At 46.3% G+C, this 20,000-nt stretch overlaps 3 protein-coding genes across 5 annotated transcripts in view; 1 reads left to right on the top strand and 2 right to left on the bottom strand.

Annotated features, from left to right (window-relative positions):
- Positions 1–8,852, top strand: part of pih1d2 (PIH1 domain containing 2) — a 10,128-nt gene extending 1,276 nt beyond the window's left edge. The window contains exons 3-6 of one of the 2 annotated variants that reach the window (XR_006024500.1): positions 203–454; positions 1,192–1,499; positions 2,150–2,943; positions 8,806–8,852. Coding sequence is in view for 1 of the 2 variants with exons in the window: in XM_042067463.1 (XP_041923397.1) it covers positions 203–454; positions 1,192–1,499; positions 2,150–2,284 (695 nt within the window). In the remaining variant the exon portion in view is untranslated. Of the gene's footprint in view, positions 1–202; positions 455–1,191; positions 1,500–2,149; positions 3,096–8,805 lie in introns of those variants that run through there. The other variant, XM_042067463.1, reaches the window with a different exon arrangement.
- LOC121688100 (dihydrolipoyllysine-residue acetyltransferase component of pyruvate dehydrogenase complex, mitochondrial-like) lies at positions 3,342–14,437 on the bottom strand. The gene is made up of 14 exons (XM_042067459.1): positions 13,938–14,437; positions 12,977–13,078; positions 12,633–12,757; positions 10,803–10,950; positions 10,075–10,201; positions 9,316–9,497; positions 8,982–9,123; positions 8,560–8,627; positions 8,370–8,471; positions 7,725–7,832; positions 6,120–6,238; positions 5,081–5,243; positions 4,778–4,914; positions 3,342–4,519 (listed from the first exon to the last, which is right to left on the bottom strand). The coding sequence occupies exons 1-14, from the start codon at positions 14,196–14,198 to the stop codon at positions 4,390–4,392; spliced, it is 1,914 nt and encodes a 637-aa protein (XP_041923393.1). The 5' UTR covers positions 14,199–14,437; the 3' UTR covers positions 3,342–4,389.
- Positions 14,438–16,520: 2,083 nt separating this feature from the next.
- Positions 16,521–20,000, bottom strand: part of dixdc1a (DIX domain containing 1a) — a 12,906-nt gene continuing 9,426 nt past the window's right edge. For both annotated transcript variants that reach the window (XM_042067460.1, XM_042067462.1), the window contains exons 10-15: positions 19,887–19,958; positions 19,530–19,685; positions 18,951–19,017; positions 18,369–18,477; positions 17,833–17,941; positions 16,521–17,684 (exon numbers count right to left, since the gene is read on the bottom strand). In XM_042067460.1, the coding sequence (XP_041923394.1) occupies positions 17,595–17,684; positions 17,833–17,941; positions 18,369–18,477; positions 18,951–19,017; positions 19,530–19,685; positions 19,887–19,958 (603 nt within the window). In that variant the 3' untranslated portion in view covers positions 16,521–17,594. The remainder of the gene's footprint in view (positions 17,685–17,832; positions 17,942–18,368; positions 18,478–18,950; positions 19,018–19,529; positions 19,686–19,886; positions 19,959–20,000) is intronic.

The raw sequence follows: 20,000 nt of genomic DNA, 5'->3' as shown, positions 1-20,000 counted from the left end.
GCCTAGGGCAGGTAAAAGAGTATGCCGGGTGGGTTGGTTCTGGGATAAACATAAAAAGGGGCAGCACAAATCTCATGTACTGGCCATTGGGGGAAAATGTTACATTAGACACTGAGTTGAGACTGTTTACATAAACTGTTTATTTGCATCTCTTACACTCTGCCTGTCCCTTGCTCTGTTTGTCCCTGGCGGCGCCCTGTAGAGCAGTACAGCGTGCTGGATGTGGCTTTCAGCCCTGATGTGGTGGTGCGAGCGCATGGGGACCCTAGGGAAATGGAACAGCTCCACCTGCTGGCCGTGAGCTTCGCCCAGCAGCAGCACGGCCTGAGTCTGGCCCAAGGTTACACCACTCTCACCACCGCCTGCAAGGGCAGCACCCAGGGCGTCAAGGACCGTCTGGTGTCACCGCGGCAACCACAACAACCGGTCCCGCCACCCGCACAGCCCAGCCCAGGTGAGAGGGAGACACCCTGAGGGGACACAGGAGTGTGCTGCACCACCAATGCTCCTGAGTGTGTGTGTGTGTATGTATGCCTCCACATCAGAGGAGAAATGGGATGGGATGGGATAGTCGGATAAGGCCCAGTTTGAGGAGAGTGTCTGTATTATAAGTGTTCAGCACTTCCCAAATGGAAGCAAAGAGTGTCACATTACTGTCAGGTGTGATGAACACAGGCAGTGCACAGATGAAAACTAGCTGCAGTGCCTTCCAGTAAGTCACTTGTTGACACCTCAGGGGTTTCAGTAGATTGTTTGTTTTATTCCAATGAAGTAGCATTTGTTCTTTCGATAAATAAACTCAAAAACTGTTTATAATGAAAACATAAATATGGAAAACAAACTATATAATCCATCCAATAAATCCAATACGATAAACGGTCACTAAAACAAATAAACAGGCTAAATAAACTGATAAATAAATTGAAAACCCATATGCCTGCTGGCGTCCATGCATTTCCAACAAACAGTTCCAACTTTTCCAACCAACTCAAGGATTCCTCCTTTGTCTACCTACTGTATATGCCACTAATTGGCACAGGTGTGCAATTGAACTCTTTCTGTTCCAAGGCCACATGGTCATCTTTCATCAGCAGGAGTCAATAAATTAACACAAATGTCATAAATGGCTCCTACACTAACCTCCAATTGTTCCTTCAGTTAATTTTCTTTCTCTCTCTCTCCCTCCTTCAGCCCCTTCTCTCCTGCAGCAGATCGCGTCCCTGCGTGGCGATGAGGGGATGGCTTTGGAGGGGACAGATGACCCCCCCGCAGGGAGGGTGACCCTTGACCTGGGTGGGGGCGGGCAGCCCGCCAAGCCAGGGCTCATCCAGGTGATCTCCAGCTCAGAGAGCCCCCTCCTGCCACGCCCAGTCCACCGGCTCACACTGCACTCGGGCACGGGTGCCACAGGCGATCAGGGCCGCCCCAGCAGTCTGGAGCTCACCATAGAACTCCCCGGGGTTCGCTCTGCGAGAGAATGCCAGCTCAGCATCTCACAGGTGGCGCCATACTCTTCATCATCACAATAATAATAGTCATTAATTGACATCCTCATCCTCAGACATGCTCTCATGACATTTTCAGTTTCTACACACTGTCAGTCGGTCAGTCATGCCGGTGACATTTTGAGGCAGTATTTAGTGTAATACTGAGTCAAGTGTAATACTGAACTGGACACATGGTAAGGCTAGGTAGCTGAGAGCTGTTAGCCAGAGCAAGCGATTTTTAACTGCAGACATTCAGTCTTTCAGGGTCGACTTAAAGAGTTTAAGTGAGCCTAAATAACAGCCATATGCCAACAGCAAGCCTGCAGAAGTAATGTTGCCCACACAGACCGCTAGATTACAATAGATGAGACACCCGCTGTGTGTCAGAAACACACCACTGGCCCAGTCATTACATGCTGCTAGGCAGGTTCATAAAGCAGGCAGGGCCATATGCTTTTATAAGTCACACTTTCAGTTTGCTATGTGTTGTGTCTTTATTTATTTATAATGAAAGGTTCCTTCTAGAGTGTAGTGGCATTAGATCTCAGTGAGTTTGAGTTCTTGGTTAAATGGGTACAGAAGGACTGAGCTCATAATGTATCTTTGTGTTAAAGTTTGGCTAATACCACTGTAACCCGAATTGTATGTGCGTGTGTGTTTAGGATGATGTTCTACTTGAAGTAGAGGACATGTACCATCTCCATCTCAACCTCCCGAAGACAGTGAACGAGGAGACTGCCACAGGCGCCTTCAACGTGCGGACACACACACTAACTCTCTCTGTGTCTGTGCTGTAACACACACACACACACACACACACACTGACACTGACTCTTCAACTTTGTGCTATAATGCATAAACATTTATTCTGACCCTCACATGTATTCTGTAACACACACACACACACACACACACACTCACTGTGTGATCCAATACACACACAGACAGACTCACCATGTGTGGTTACATTGTGTTCCTTTGGACTCTCTGATGTGGCCCACACACACATACATAATTGCACAGCCCCAGATTCACTTGGTGTGTGCATGCACACAAACACTCACACTCTCTCACGTTCTCTCTCTCTCTCTCTCTCTCACACACACACACACACACACACACACACACCTTTTGTTGTCTGGTTGGTTACCATGGTTCCAGTGCTGCCATCCACTCACTTACCCACAAAACCGAGAGACAAACAACCAAAATCAAAAGCAAGAACACACAGCAGCCTTCCAGAGGTGAAGCCCATAGTCTTCATATATTAACATACAGGTCCCACGTACAGATGACACAATGGGGGCAGGCTATGTGTACAGACACACAAAGACAGACACAAAGACAGACACAAACACACACACACACACACACACACACACTGGAGGGCTTAATATAAGCAGTACTGTTTACAGGTGCCTGATGTAAGCACCACCTCAGTGTGCATGTGGGGTGTGTGTGTGTGTGTGATTATGGCCCAAAACTCCAAACACACAGAGCACAATGAAGTCTCTTGGCTCTCCTGAATCTGAACTCAGTTTGTGTAACCCACTGTTTAAGGGGTTTTAATTTTGTTGAGTTTTCTAATTAAATAACATTTAGAACATACGTGAAATGATGCCATTGTATTTACATTGTGGTCTTATAGCTTTGGCAGTATTGGAGAGGCAACACCTTCTACCCTTAGACAACCAGGTCAAAGGGGTTGAGAGGTTTAAAACACAGGGTTGTTATTATTATTAATTATTATTATTATTATACATATGGTGAGTTTGCCCACACTATGCTCCCTTTGTGTACGCTGTCCTAAAATGTGAAGTGTTTGAGTTTGTGTCTGCAAAGAAATCTCTGAAGTGAAAGTCACAGAGAATTTATTTCATGTCATACTGCAGTCCTCCCAGTTCCCTTTCATTAAAATACCTTTTGGGGGATAGAGTTGAAATCTGTAATAGAATAACATTAATTAAAAGCACCTCCCATTGATTTTTCAAAACAAAAAGTTTTCTTTAAACACAACAAAATGGTTTCTTTTTTAAAAGTTCACATTCCCCTTAAGACAACATCCAAACGATGCGGTCAAAATAAATAACAGGATAATTGCCAGCATTGAAGGAATAACCACTCCCACAACGGTTAGAAAGTGCCACGCCCCTGCAGGAAGTGTGTGTGACGGGAGTTTACATTCTGCGGAGTGATGTGTGCTCCCGGCAGATGTGGGGTGGAGCCACCTGGCCAGGTGTGAACAGAGAGAGGGGCATATGTGACGTTAAACCGACTAAAGACTCCAGCTTCATATGTACAGTGACCCGGACTCTGGGCTACCTACAGCAAAGCGTGAGAATTCAAAGAGAAAACAGGGGGGGGGGGGGGGACAAATGTGTGTGATCAGAATCCACCCTTAAGTAACACTTTTCCTCGACCTAATTCACATGGCATGGCTGAACGGGAGCTCACTCCTCACTGCCGTGAGGAATCTCAGGCAGACTTCAAACACGACTGAGACAGAAGACGGACAGAACATCAGAGATAGGGCTGCAATGCTAGCTCTACTTGACCTTTACTTTCAGACTGACTACGGGTGAGGGGGTGGCAGTATGACCCCCCCCAGGGATGAACCCAAAGCCCCCCCCCCCCTCTCCCACTGCTAGATGTGGGGCTCTGGTGTTCCAAGTGTGGCGTTTTGAGAGAGTGCGTTTGTAGTTTTGAGATGATGTGCGCACCGAATGGGAGTGTGTGTGTGCGTTGTTTCTGTGCGTTGTGTGGGTGGACAACACTGATGTGGCGCGTTGGATAGTGTCTGTCCATGCGGCGGTTCGAGCGGCTCTGCCCGAGAGGGGGAGAGAGTCTATGAGAGGGGTCGAAGGTCAGGGGGCAGAGGTTGCTCGGGGTCAGAGTTGAGAGGTCACAGCAGCATGGTAACTGGCCGCTCCAGGAACTTGCGGAACTCGGCGAGCCACTGAGCACCCACGGCTCCGTCTACAACCCGGTGGTCACAGCTGAGTGTGACGGACATCATGCTGGCTACGTCGAACCTGAGGCACACAACACACACACACACACAACAGATTACTCACAGCATACACACACAATTACAGATACAGTACAGACAGCTGTAGCACTGGGCGGGGGGTGGGGTCAGTAAACACATTTGAATGGGCACTGCTCAAGGCTTACATCAAAAAACGGTGTATTTTTTCCCCTCTGGTTAAACACTGACCATAGAAGGAACCGATGAGCACACATAAGTAATTCGTGTTTGCATGGTTGTTGTTAGTGTGGGAGGGTCGTACCCTTTCTCGTTGTCGGCAGGGAGCAGCCTCTTCTCCGACCCCCCCACTGCCAGGATGCAGGCCTGGGGGGGGTTGATGATGGCCGAGAAGTTCTTGACGCCGAACATGCCCAGGTTGGAGATGGTGAACGTGCCCCCCTGAAAAACACGTGTGTGGGTTAAGGCATTGGAGATATGTGCTTGTTCTCAGTTCCCATCACCACAGAAAAACACAGCATGAACATGAACTGTATTCAGAGTTGACCTGTCTGAACTGTTCTTCAGGGAGACCATGCCTGTGTGTATTTGTGTATATGTGTCTCACCTGGAACTCATGAGGCTGGAGTTTGCCATCGCGAGCTTTGGTGGCCAGTGTGCTGACATCTTTGCTGATGCCCGCCAGCCCTTTGATGTGTGCGTTGAACACTATGGGAGTGATAAGGCCGTTGGGAGTGCTAACTGCTACACTCACGTCCACCACGTGGTTCCTGGGTAAACGCAAAAAAACAAAACAGAAAATTACTAAAACGGACTGAAATTTAACATTGTTATTTGAACCATTTATTGTGTGAGTATTTCATTGATGATTTGTCGTAATGCCTCAATAACACACTTTGGATCTATTAATGACCGGGCGTTAACATCTGTGTACGTGTGTTAAGTGTGTTAGTGTATCGGCTGATGCATCAGTGTAAGGGCTAAGCTACACCAGGCACGTACCTGAAGTGTTCCGTTCGCGTTTCGTCTGCTGCAACAATTAGCTTCCACTATAAACAATGGAAGTAGCTACACCAGACGTGATAGCGGCGTGTACGTTCGAAAAAAATAGACCATTCGTCTAAAATGGATTTTACACGTTGCGAACGGAATGCTTCAATTACGTGCCTGGTGTAGCTTCCCTGTAAGTGTTTACATGTTCAAGTGTGTTAACGCAATGGCTGCTGCATCAGTGCAAGTGTGTAACGGTGCCTACACACGCTTGTGTTGAATGCAGTGCTAGAGACGCATCTTGTTCACTTTACAAGGGTTTACGTTATCCGTTGCAGAAGTGTATTGTGGTTCCTCCGTCAAAAAGTTGAGAAATTTTCAACTTTTGCTGCACCAACGAACAGCAACGGAAGGCACCGACCCCAGCCAATCAAGTTATGGTTACTCTTCAAGGCATACACTAAAGGACACACCCCCGACCGTTGGGAAAACCCACTGACATGCAGGAACGCAACGGAACTGTGTGAGAGTAGGGTTAGTGTGTAAGTGTATCGGCTGTTGCATCTGTGTAAGTGTGTAAGTGTGAGGGCTGCTGCACGAGTCTAAGTGTGTAAGCGTGTACGCGTGTGAGCGTAACGCCGGCTAGTGTATCTTACTGTCTGATGACCGTGTCCATCCAAGAGGAGTTGGCCTCGGGCACCTTCAGGCAGGCCAGAGCTGAAGCCTTGATGATAAAATCATTCACAGACAGCTTGATGTTGTCAGCCTTCACCTCCTGGGAACACACACACACACACATACATACACATAATTCAGAAAACACATATACAACTCCAGATAGACACAGAACTCAGATACACAGACGTCTGCGGAGAGTCTGTAACATCAGTGCAGACTGGAGACCCATCCATTTTTTTTAGAGGAGTAAATGTGGGAATGTGACCTGAATTACAGCTGCGTCTTTGCCTAAGGCATGTACCGTACGAGTAAATGTTTGGCTTCTTCCTGAGATCAAGCGTGAAGGCTGCAATGTTGATGCAATGTTGACAGCCAATGCGCTTCTCCAAAGAACATGACGCCCCTAAACACACTTTTGAAGACCCAACTCTTCCGGGGATACCTCGTCTCCTAACGTTTTTAGCAACTTAACATTTACATCTTACATTTATTCGCTTAGCAGACACTTTTATCCAAAGCTACTTCCATATGTATTATATTTCAAGGGCCATTGTCCCCAGAGGAACTCGGGGATAAGTGCCTTGCTCAAGGACACAACGGTGGAAGCCGGAAATTGAACCCACAACTTTTCTGGCTACTACTACTACATTTTTGTGTCGAGAAAGCGAACGCACACTGAATCTAGGAACTTGACAAGGTGCTAGTCACGGGATACGTAATATTAAAAACAGATCGCACACATTGGCCGAAACGTTGTCTCCTATTCTATTAAATCATTGTGGCATCTGAGCTACCAGAGTGTGCGATCTCTTTTTGTATTGAATACCACTACTACGTTACCACTGCCTAACACATCTCACACACCACTTACTAGGCACGTCCCTCCTCCACCTCCTCCTACCACACTTTGACTTGTGCTTATAATGTCCGCACTCTTACCGGTATTCACTCTTATTCTCACACACACACACACACACACACACACACACACAAATGACAGGCTATACACACACACACACAAATGACAGGCTACACACACACACACACACCACTTACTATGTACTTCCCTCCTCCACCTCCTTCTTCTACCACTTTCTCCTCCTACCACACTTTGACTAGTGCACACACACATACTTATAACGTCTGCACTCTTATTCTCTAGTAAGAGTATTGACTGATGCAGTAGTAATTCCTACCTAACGTCTCCTCTGCACTGCAGCTTGAATATTATTCATCCTTCAGTAAGTCACTTTGGATAAAAGCGTCAGTTAAATAAACAAAAGTAAATGTAATGTAAATATTGACATCTACAGATGGGTGCAGATGAGAGACGTGTTGTGTTATTGTGTTGGGCAGGTGAGGTGTGTATGTTGTGCAGGTGAGGTGTGTGTGTTGTGTAGGTGAGGTGTGTATGTTGTGTAGGTGAGATGTCTGTGTTGTGCGGGTGAGGTGTGTATGTTGTGCAGGTGAGGTGTGTGTGTGTTGGGCAGGTGAAGTGTGTATGTTGTGTAGGTGAGGTGTGTATGTTGTGTGGGTGAGATGTGTGTGTGTGTTGTGTAGGTGTGTAGTGCTGAGTAGCTCACCTGGTTGAGCTCCTTCCTGAGTTCCAGCACCTGTTCCATGTTGACATCCACAGAGAGGTAATAGTGAGGGATGGTCTGCTTGGACTGGAGCAGCCTCTGGGCAATCACCTAGGAGACCACAGGAGAGAATGGGTCTTTATGGCAAGTCCAGCGGGACACACACAGCAATAACACCACACTACACTAAAGCTACAACTCTCTATATTACTAAACTCCACTTGCTCAGTGCTCTATGTAGGTGTGGGAGGGGGGCCCAAAATGATATTCTTTCATAGGTTGTGTGTGTGTGTATGTGTGTATGTGTGTGTGTGTGTATGTGTGTGTGTGTGTGTGTGTGTATACTTGTAGATGAGGCTGATGTGGATGCTGTGTAAGTTCCTGTGTGTGTGTGTGTGTGTGTGTGTGTGTGTGTCTGTGTGTGTGCCTGAGAGAGTATGAGTATGTTACCTTGCGGATATTACTGATGGGGGTGTTGTGTTTAAGTTCCTGTGTGTGTGTGTGTGTGAGTGTGTATGTTACTTTGCGGATGTTGCTGATGGGGATGTTTGTGTAGGTTCCTGTGTGTGTGTGTGTGTGTGTGTGTGTGTGTTACCTTGCGGATGTTGCTGATGGGGATGTCTGTGTAGGTTCCTGTGTGTGTGTTACCTTGCGGATGTTGCTGATAGGGATGTCTGTGTAGGTTCCTGTGGGGGCAGCAGCAGGAGCCACTGGAGTAGGAGCAGCAGCAGCAGGGGCCGGAGCAGCAGCCTACACACACACATAATAAATGGTCAGACACCAATCACCTTTTCACACACAATAAACAAGGTGTGTGTGTCATAGCATAAGTACTCACAGGAACAGCCTTGGGGGGCACAAAGCTCTCAATGTCCTTCTTGGTGACTCTTCCATCAGGACCAGAGCCTGCAGGCACAGAGTAAACCCATGAGTCTCATGAGACCAGCTCATCTGGGGACAAGTCTCTCTCTCTCTCTCTCTCTCTCTCAGACACGCTAATAGCACAGAGAGGGAATGTCTGAATGGGGTCCTTTTTAGCTATTTAATAAATATGCAACACTGTACTGGAAGGCAACGTTGTCAGTGGTGTGTGTGTGTGTGTGTGTGTGTGTGTGTGTGTGTGTGTGTGTGTGTGTGTGTGTGTGTGTGTGTGTGTGTGTGTGTGTGTGTGTGTGTGTGTGTGTGTGTGTGTGTGTGTGTGTGCGTGTGCGTGCGTGTGTGTGTGTGTGTGTGTGCGCGCGCGCGCGCATCAGCACTCACCTGCCACCTGTGCCAGGTTGATGCCCTTCTCTGCTGCCAGTTTCTTGGCCAGGGGGCTGGCAAACACCCGGCCACCCTTCTTGGCGGGGGCAGCTGAAGTGGGGGCAGGAGTGGGAGGGGCAGCCACGGGGGCAGGAGTCGCCTGAACACACCAGAGAACAAGTCAGCCATCACACACACTTCATCTTACACACACACACACATCATCTCACTCACATGCACACTCACACACCTAATTTCACATACATACTTCATCTCACACACACAGACACACACACCATCATAACATTTCATTTCATACAGTGTGTGTTTGTGTGTGTGTGTGTGTGTTTACCGCTGTGGGTGCGGGAGCCGGCGGTGGTGGAGCAGCGATGCCGGTCTCTACGTAGTCGGCAAAGGCTTTGATGTCGGCCTCGTTCTCCACAATGATGCAGAGGGGCGTGCCCAGTGGAACGTCTCGAGTGCCCTCATTAATCATTATCTTCGCCAGGTAACCCTCCTCCTGCACCTCAAAACCTGCACACACACACACACACGCACACATACAAACAACACACAGAAGCATCCAGGTTTCTCATCTGTGTGCTGAATGGCTGAATAAAACAGAGCTCTGTGTGTGTGTGTGTGTGTGTGTGTGTGTGTGTGTGTGTGTGTGTGTGTGTGTGTGTGTGTGTGTGTGTGTGTGTGTGTGACCTATGGTGGCCAGCATGCTTTCAATGTCCTGCCCAGTTGTTTGTACTGTGCAACTGCATTTTGTGCACATGATGCAACAGAATTGTGCAACTGGATCTTGATTTGCTCTTCTATGTGTGTGTGTGTGTGTGTGTGTATCAATGATTGTCTAGTGCAGTGATTTTGAGTGTCAGTATGGGATCAGTGCTGGTGGTATAGTGTGTTTGTGTGTGTTACCTATGGTTATTTGTGTTACCTAAGGTGGCCTTGTTGGTCTCGATCTTGGCCAGCAGGTCTCCCTCTTGTGTGTGAGTTTGTGTGTGTGTGTGTGAGAAAGTGAGTGTGTGAGTTTGTGTGTGTGTGTGTGTGAGAAAGTGAGTGTGTGTGTGTGAGAGAGAGAAAGTGAGTTTGTGTGTGTTACCTATGGTGGCCTTGTCGGTCTCGATCTCGGCCAGCAGGTCTCCCTCGCTGAGCTTCTCTCCCACCTTCTTCTCCCAGCGTTGCACTGTGCCCATGGTCATGGTGGGGGACAGCGCCGGCAGCAGGATCTACACACACACACACACACACACACACACACACACACACACACGTCACAGGTTGCAGAGAGGTCAGGACCCCAGCACTCAACACTTCACTGCATCACTGAGAGAGGACATGAATGTGTGAGCATGACGGCGTGGTTAAGGTCTCCACATGACAGACAACAAGCATAAACTGTTCAACTGGGTCCAACTCAACCCGAACACACAATCTAGCATCATCTATTTCACTGAAGGGTTAAGCCAGGCTTCTAACCACATACACAAAATAGATAGATAGATATTATCTAGATAATCTATCTTTATTGATCCCCAAGGGGAAATTCAAGAAAAAAATTCAAGAAAATTCAAGAAAACATTAGACTGGAACTATTTTACTGAAGGTTAAACCAGGCACCTAATCATATACAGACATAAAACCAGAACAGTCTCACACACACACACACACACAGGGATACACACAGACACAGACAACACAGACACACACACACACACACACACACACACACACACAGGGATACACACAGACACACACACACAAACACACACAGACACACACAGACACACACAGACACACACAGACACACACACAGTGTGCAGTACGCACCTTCAGGTGGGCGGGGTAGGAGCTTCCTGGAGCTGCTGGGGGGGCAGCGGGGGCAGGAGTGGGTGGCGCAGCAGGGGCAGCAGCAGCAAGGGCAGCACGGTTGGCCATCTCCAGCGTGTAGTCCTTAAACGCAGCGACCTGGTCGGCGCTAAAGGGGGCAAACGCAGGGTCAGACACTTCTCCAGTTCTCAGCGAGAATGTTCTTGGTCTCTCTGGATGGACCCTAGTAGTTTAGCTTCCCGTTCCAAAGACTTCTACCAAAATGTCCATGAAACTTTAAATGAAAAACGTTGTGATTGGTTTGGCCAACTGTGGGAGGGTGAAATCTTTCAATGGGAGATGCGGCCGACCCATCTTACTCCAGTTCTACTTAGCTACATTGTTCTAATCTCACTACGTGGACTTTACTGCACAGCACCTCAATCCAGACTAACTCAATTACTGCACTCTTTACTACATATTTAAAAAACGTTTTATCTGCCATTTGTAGTCTATCGGGGTGGTCGTGTGTGGCTTATGTCCTTTGGCCTGCTGTGAATTATACAACTGGTCACATACAATAAAGCATAGTTAATGAGTATCCAGTCATGTAAAAAAAGACTCAAATCAGTTAATGGGTTTCTGGTACCAGCAGGTAAAACAAAGAATACTAACTGCTTCTACACACAGTTGCGTTCCGTCAACGCATGCCAGTGGGTGTTCCCAATGGTAGCTATGCAAATCACTTGAAGTATAACCGTAATTTGATTGGTTGGTGCCGTCCTTCGATTGGCTTGATTGGCCGGTGCCGTCTGTCGGTGCAGCAACAGCTGAACTTCTCAATGCGAGCGACGGGAGAAACGCGACACAACGGACCCACAATTCAGTTAGGCAACGGATGACGTGAGCCCATGTAAAGTGAATCGGATGGGTTTCCAGCACTGCAATGCACGCAACTGTGTGTAGGAGCCGTCAAACACTGTCATGTCAGTAACTTTACGCATATGTTGTCATGTACAAAATACCTTATGAAACTCCTCATTTCAACACAATGACCTTGAGAAGTACAGCAATTCTGCATTGTCTGTCTAAAACATAGTTTAACCATAAATTGAGTAATCATAAAAGAGTTTAGACAGTAGTTGTATTTGGGTGTGTAACGTCCTGCCTTTAAGGCTGTACTCCAACTTTAGAAGCGCCTCCATAGAGGACGAGAAATTCTCTTCCCCTGTATGGTTGCCTTTCTGCCAGGGAGGAGGCAGGCTGCATACACACAGGGGACCACAGGGAATTACTGTGTGTTGTGATCTTAGTATATAGTCTGTGTGGTCAGTTAATGTCCGTGTCTGTGGTAACAGACCAGTCAACGATGAGACCCTAAAGCAGCACATCCTTGCATACCCACTAAACACTATCATGCTTCTACTGCTGCAGCTAGCTCTCCAGTCACACACCTGCATTCAGCAGGTACATGGTGAAAACTGCACCCAATTACCCATCCTCTGTGACACAGGTGAGTACTGTGATCACTTATGTATCACACACAGACAGTAAAAACTGTTCCTAGTTAGACAAGCCTTGTAATACTGGTGACTACACCTGTCCTGCTTCATTGTGAACACTTGTGTACCAAATTTCCCTCACAGGATCAAAAGAGTATATACTATGCTATACTATACTATACTATATGCTATACTGTACTGCTAACAATAACTCAGGTGAGTGCATACAAGTGAGACATTTAGTTCTTTAGCTGACGCTTTTATCCAAAGCAACTTACAACAGTTAAGGTACAATAAAGGTACTGTGCCACTGGGATATTGTTAGTGCAGCAACAAGTACTGCGCTTACCTGTCCACAGTGATGCAGATGACCGATCCGATGGGCACATCCCTGGTACCCTCTGGGACGAGGATCTTGGCCAGGTAACACTCATCCATTATCTCAAAGCCCACTGTAGCCTTGTCCGTCTCCACCTGAGAACCAGCAGGAAGACCATATTAGCAAGGCGTCAGCTCATCCCCCCACCCCCACACACACACACCTGAGGACCAGCAGGAAGACCACAGCAAGCAGTCAGCTAATTTCAAAAGAGTTTCAGGGGAATGTAAACAAACACACACAGACACACGCACAGACACACACACACACACAGACACACAGACAGACACACACAAGTAGGAACATCACCACACCTCAGCAATCAGTTCTCCCTCGCTGATCTTCTCTCCCTCTTTCTTTTCCCAGCGTGCAATGGTGCCTGCCTGCATTGTGGGAGACAGGGCAGGCAACTCCACCTAAAGGACATGACATCAACAGAGAGTCACCATAAAGCAGCCTGCCTGAGAGGAAGGAGTGTCCACATGAGACGGTTAAGAGTGAAGGGACAGATTTATGAATGTTTCTTTGGACACAATTAAATTTAAACATTTGTCTTAAAGCAACAGATAAGGGAGATAATATGGCTAGCACCATGTGCCATAGCTAAACTTGGCAGGCAGTACCCCTTAGCTCTGCACCATTAACCAAAAGCCTGTGGCCATCGGTATCGACATTTGATTTCCCAAATGCACAAAGAAGGCCATAATGATGTATCAGGCACCATTGCAAACAGACGAGCTCATGACTCCAGGTGAGCCATCGGGTGTTAAAACGTCAATAGCTCTGGCGATTGCCATTGGGCGAAAGAACCAAGTGAGCGCCATCAGGCCATGTGGGCAAAAGTGACAAATCCACACACAATTTGGCCAGTGGCCATGAGAGACATCTCAAGTCCAACACACAAACAAGTGTCCTTGACCTGGCAATGCATACAGTCAGATTATCATCAAAGGTGTATTGCGAATAATTAACGTGAGAAATGTAATCAAACAATCTATTTATTGATTCACAGCAACTGAACAATCGTTCATAGGCCGTAAGTAATCTACTTAAGCATCAAACCAAAACGTAATCTATTATTGGATGCAGAGATTCTACCATATGTAAGCAGGAGCAACGAAGGGCGTTACAGAATACATCTACGATGTACATGGGGAAACTGTCAGTCAGGACAAACCTTAGCTTGGTTACACTATATACATATCTATTATAAACATATACACAATTCCCATAAAATAAATTAATTTAAACAGTAAGGATGTGGAAAGTTCTTGCCTTTTGATGGGGAGGAAGACTATAGAAGCGTTGACTCTGATGATAGCTGCTAACAATTTGGTTGCCATGCAAGACGCGACCTTTGCTAAACTGGATCTGTAGCCCGGTGGCTCTACTCAGTGGCCGGATGCGACACGGCCCTCTGCTATGGTGGTATCTTTTCAGATGACATGGGCCTGGTTCCGATCGTAATCCCAGAGAGTTACAGGACCGGGTGAGATTGACAGACGACTGCCTCATACGTACAACTAAGCGCAGCATTTTGGCTAGTTTGGTTAGCTAGTAAGCTAATACCCTTGCACAAAACGTCCTTTTACTCCTGTCGAACAACTCTTACAAGCTTTGGAGGCTATGTTAATAAGCCTGCAATTAATGTCAACCTTTAAAGCGGCCAATTTAGGTATTACTCGTTGATTCCGCCCCAAAGCTTGCCCAGACCCCCTTCTCTTTACTTTCCAATGACCTCCCCGTCCCACGCTGTCACACTTTACGACCCTGCGCTGAAGTATCGAACTCCGCCCACTGTCGTGAAGATTCTCAGGCATGCAAGACTGTCGTAATACTGTTTTGTTGTCTGTCTTATGGTCATGGTTATGGTTATAGGATTTGGCAGACGCCTTTGTCCAAAGCGACATACAAATACAAAAACAATATAATATTTATATTTAACAGGGAACAGATTAAAATGTTGGTCAAACTATAATAAGGAGAATAGCAATAATAAACAACAATGTCAATTCAATCAATAGCCTAATAAAATAAGCAATGAAATTAGGGGGGAAAAGGCAATAATAAACAATAATGTCCATTCAATCAATAATATAAAAACAATAACATACATTAAGGAGAATATCAATAATAAACAATAATGTCAAGTTAATCAACAACCTAATGGATATAAAACCATACAAACCATAACGCATAAGAAGTGCTTAAAGAACTAAGTGCATGTTGAACAGAAATGTCTTTAGACCCCTCCTAAATGACCCAAAACATAACAGGAACGGAGAGCGGTGAGAGCACTGAGCAACTCAGTCCACCAACATGGAACCACTGAGGAAAAGATGTCAGTTGACATCTATTCTTCCCAAGTGCATTGGACATTTTATGTTTCTTCTTGATGGTTACTTGTCTGAATGGCAGTGATAGCTCTTATGATCACTGTTTACAGTAAGTGTTACTTAACAAACTAGATGCACACACATAATGACCACTGCTCAGTCCTGCACATTCTCTCCGCAAAAATAAAATCACTCTTGTCAATTAGTCTCCATCTCTTATCCATCCCCTACTCTTGCAACTTTTGTGTAAATAAGTGTGTGCATGTGTGTTTGCTTGGTGTATATGTGTGCTTCGCTCTCTGTGTGTGTGTGTGTGTGTGTGTGTGTGTGTGTTTTAAAGGAAAATTCCGGTATTAGCACTTTGAGTCTCTTTTCTGGTTTGTTTTGGATGAACTAGCGTGGTGGACACCGAAATTTTGACGATTGGTCCTGTCTCAACTTTTCTGACTCACCTTTAGGCCTACTGCTTCAGAGTGGCTGCAACAGGCATGCACAAACATGTCCTAAAACAACCCTTAACGTTCGTTTTCAAAACTGTGCAACTCACCGAGTGGTTAGTGGTGTTCGTTGATTATTAAAATCAAATATATCGGCGCAATGTATGATTTCCAGCCATCTTATTTGTGGAACTATTTTTTCAGACACCTCACAACCGCGTATAAACTTCCGCTCAATATTTGAGCCTGAAGCATAGACGGTGGCGCACTAATATCAACGTGCAATGAGTCTTCCAACAGAAATCAATGGGATTTTACAAAATGCCAAATAAAACACGACAGAAACTGTATTTCACTATGCTACTTGTTTTGTAACATCAACAAACTAACCAGTCGGTGAGTTGCACAGTTTTGAAAACGAACATTAAGGGTTGTTTTAGGACATGTTTGTGCATGCCTGTTGCAGCCACTCTGAAGTAGTCAAAGGCGATTCAAAACGAGTCAGAAAAGTCGAGACAGGACCAATCGTCAAAATGTCGGTGTCCACCACTCTAGTTCATCTAAAACAAACCAGAACAGGGACTCAAAGTGCTAAATACCGGAATTTTCCTTTAATGTGTGTGGATGCCTGTGTGTGTGTGTGTTTTTATGTGTGTGGATGCCTGTGTGTGTGCGTGCATGCATGTGTACTGTGTGTGTGTGTGTGTGTTTATGTGTGTATGTGTGTGTGTGTGTGTGTGTGTGTGCACGTGAGTGCCTGTGTGTGTGTGTGTCCATGTGCGTGTATTTATGTGAATGTGTGTGCGTGCCTGTGTGTCTATGTGTGTCTGCGTGCGTGTGCCTGTGCCTTTGTGTGTGTGTGTGCATGTGCGTGTGTCTTTGTGTGTGCGCACATGCTCTACCGGCAACCCTTTCACTCAACACCACCATCTACAGGCCGATTGGTTTACAGTCACTAAATGTGAGTGGTTATGGGATTGGTTGAGATGGCCCCTTGAGACCAATACTTAAATTCCCAGCACTTAAAATGTAATGAAATCTATCCTGCCACACCACAGATGAGACATGTTTATTGTGAAGTTACACAAAACCAAAATACAGTTATTTTTCTATATATCCATACTTTTTTATTCTCAGACTGTAACAAATGTTACAAACATTGGCCCCATCTGTCTCTATTACAAACCAGACATGTGTGAAATCCTAGAAATGACAGAGTTCCAATAAATAGTGTACATTTGTGACAGAACACCGCCCCCTCCTGGTCCATAATTCAGCAACAACAGGCAGAATCTCTGGACACACTGCTGCTTCAGACATGATAAAGGGTGCAGGGGAATGAGGTGCTGAGTGGTTGCCAGGGTAACAATCATTTATCAAACAGTGACATTCACAATGTTGAAGCAGACAATTATGTCAACACAGGCAAAGAGTATTTACAGGTCGGCATAAACAACATATAAACAACATCCTTGTTTAACCTGCTCTCTTTTTCTCTCTCTCTCTCTCTCTCTCTCTCTCTCTCACACACACACACACACACACACACACATACACACGCAACCCCCTCCCCACCCCCACTCTGGTAAATGAATCACATGTTTAGGTGTTCTGGGAGGTGCACAGTGTGTTAGGGAATGTTTTCATGAAGAGATATTTACACAGGTAACATCAGCATGATACAGATCCTTCTCCATCACCACACTACGCACATCACAGATCCATCTCCATCACCACAGTGCGCACATCACAGATCCTTCTCCATCGCCATAGTTCGCACGTCACAGATCCTTCTCCATCGCAACAGTGCGCACATCACAGATCCTTCTCCATCGCCATAGTTCGCACGTCACAGATCCTTCTCCATCGCCATAGTGCGCACGTCACAGATCCTTCTCCATTGCCACAGTCTATATGTCACAGACCTTTATTTGTCGCCACTGTACACACATCACAGATCCTTCTCCATCACCACTGTACACATCACAGATCCTTTTCTGTCTCCCCTGTCTCCACATCAGGCATCCTCTGTGTCTGTAATCTCAGAGTCCATTGGTCCTGTGAGCCTCTGGATGTCCTCTCATGACGAGGGGAATGGTGCACACACACAGACAGACACCCACACACACACTCACACACTCATGGCTCACACTCCTCCTTCAGTTCAGTCTGGTGTCACTGTGGTCCTCCTCGATCCACGCCACAATCTTCCCCTCCCAACCCGGGATGATGGCATCTTCCTGGAACACCTGCACACCAAGGAAACCCAGAGCCATCAAACACACACACACACACACACACACACACACACACACACACACATTAGTTAGACAGGACAGGAGGAATGTATTGTTTGTGTTTTAGTGGCTGTCTGTGCAGTTACTTTTGAAGGCCTACCTCCTCCTTCACCGTGCCAAACTCCGGGTCTAAAGCTTTGAAGTGGTACCTGAAGTTGCCATGTCTGTCAACAGCGGCCTTGAAGTCCCGCAGGGTCAACTCCCCCAACCTGCCACGGGAGGACTGGTTACAGCACAGGCACACACAAACGTGCATGCATACACACACATATACACACACTAGGGCTGAAGATAACGATTATTTTCATAGTCGATAAATCTCTCAATTCTTTTATCGATTAATCTATTAGTTAATCAATAAAATGTCAGAAAATGGTATGATAAATATATTTAGTTTACTGTCATAGAAGAGGTAACGCTGAAAATATTCAAGTTTATAAGGCTGCAATCAGAGAATTGAGGTATTTTCCTTTAAAAATGTCACAAACCAATTAACCGATTACCAGTTGACAACTAATCGATAGACTATTTGTTGCAACCCAGACATACACACATACAATTATGCATAGATATGCACACATTCAGTAAACAAAAAAAACACACACATACACACACATAATATGATAGTAGAATTACTTCTTGGGGATGTTGATGAGGAAGGGCGTTAGGGAACGGTCGGTGAAGTAGAGGACTTTAGTGGACACAGATGCACTGAGCACTGGACTGCTGTGGGAATGCGCCATCTCTGACACACAGAAGAGGGGGAGATGGATTAGTTCATCTCTACAATACCACCATTCTAAAATGCTTTGTACTTTCATCCTCTGACGTTAGCATGTAGGTACTGTGCTGTGGGTTGGGATGATGTAAAACGGGTCTGACATTAGCGTGTCAGTGCCGTGCTGTGCGTTGGGATCATGTAAAACAGGTCTGACGTTAGCATGTCAGTACCGTGATGTTAGTTGGGATCATGTAAAACAGGTCTGACGTTAGCATGTCAGTGCCGTGCTGTGTTTTGGGGTTCATGTAAAACAGGTCTGACATTAGCATGTCAGTACCGTGCTGTGGGTGGGGTTCATGTAAAACAGGTCTGATGTTAGCATGTTATGCTATGCCATGTGAGACCTGAGAGTGGTTTTTGGTCCGGTGATGTGACACAGGTCTGAAGTAACCGTTGCATAAGAGCATCAGCTACATGTAAAGGTAAATATAACCTACTGGCGCTAGGCGGCCACGATTCCCGGTCGGTGTGGTTGGCTCGCCTCCCTGGAGACTTGCTGGGGCCCTGAGAAAACAACACAAACAAACGCACACAAACACAGAGGCATTCAGCACCACTGGAGCACACACTTACTGTGAAAAACTCACTGGACAACTGGAGGGACCGGAATGTTGTGCTGTTATTACTGATGCTCCTCACAAAGATGACCCCATGACCTTGAAACTACTGATGTGACACACACATGGAAGCATTTAGCACCTCTGGAGCACACCACACACTCACTGAGCGACTGAACGACTGGAGAGACCGGAATGTTGTGTTGTTATTACTGATATACTCCACACAGAGATGACCTTTTGACCTTGGAACTCCTGCTGCTCCATACAGAGATGATCTTGTGACCTTGGAGCTCCTGATACTCCAAACAGAGGTGACCTTGTGACCTTGAGCTCTTGAATGACTGAGAGAGCATAATCTCAGCAAGAGATGATGCCCTTAGCCTGCACTGAATTAAAGCCAAATCACACACTTGTGTGTGTGTGTGTGTGTGTGTGTGTGTGTGTGTGTGTGTGTACCTTCTTGTCCTGCCGTGTATCGTGTATGTGAAGTCTCTCCATGAGGCTACCGATGCCCTGCTCCAGAGTGTCCAGAGTGTGGTGCTGAGGGTCATGACCCCCAAAGCTGTTCCTCAGGCTACGCAGGGCATCACGCACCAGCTGAAGTTCATCAGCCTGCAAACACACACACACACACACACAAACGCAAATAGTCATCAGTCAGGAATTTATCTTACAACAAGAATCTATTGTGTGTACACCCACCCCCACCCACACACACACACACACACACACACACACACACACACACACGCGCACACACACAACACACACACACACACAACACAGGCCTGTGTCTAGAGTTTGGGTACTCACTGTTCTGTGTTGGTAGGGAGGTGGTGGACCCTCCATCATGTGACTGTATCCATTATTTTCACATCCCGACAGCTGGAACAAAAACACAATGCTTACCAAACATTCTCTAACATT

This window comes from Alosa sapidissima, chromosome 17, assembly GCF_018492685.1.
Source record: "Alosa sapidissima isolate fAloSap1 chromosome 17, fAloSap1.pri, whole genome shotgun sequence".
Lineage (NCBI taxonomy): Eukaryota > Metazoa > Chordata > Actinopteri > Clupeiformes > Clupeidae > Alosa > Alosa sapidissima.
Note: the sequence above shows the minus strand (reverse complement) of the source record. Positions and strands in the feature narration are given on the sequence as shown.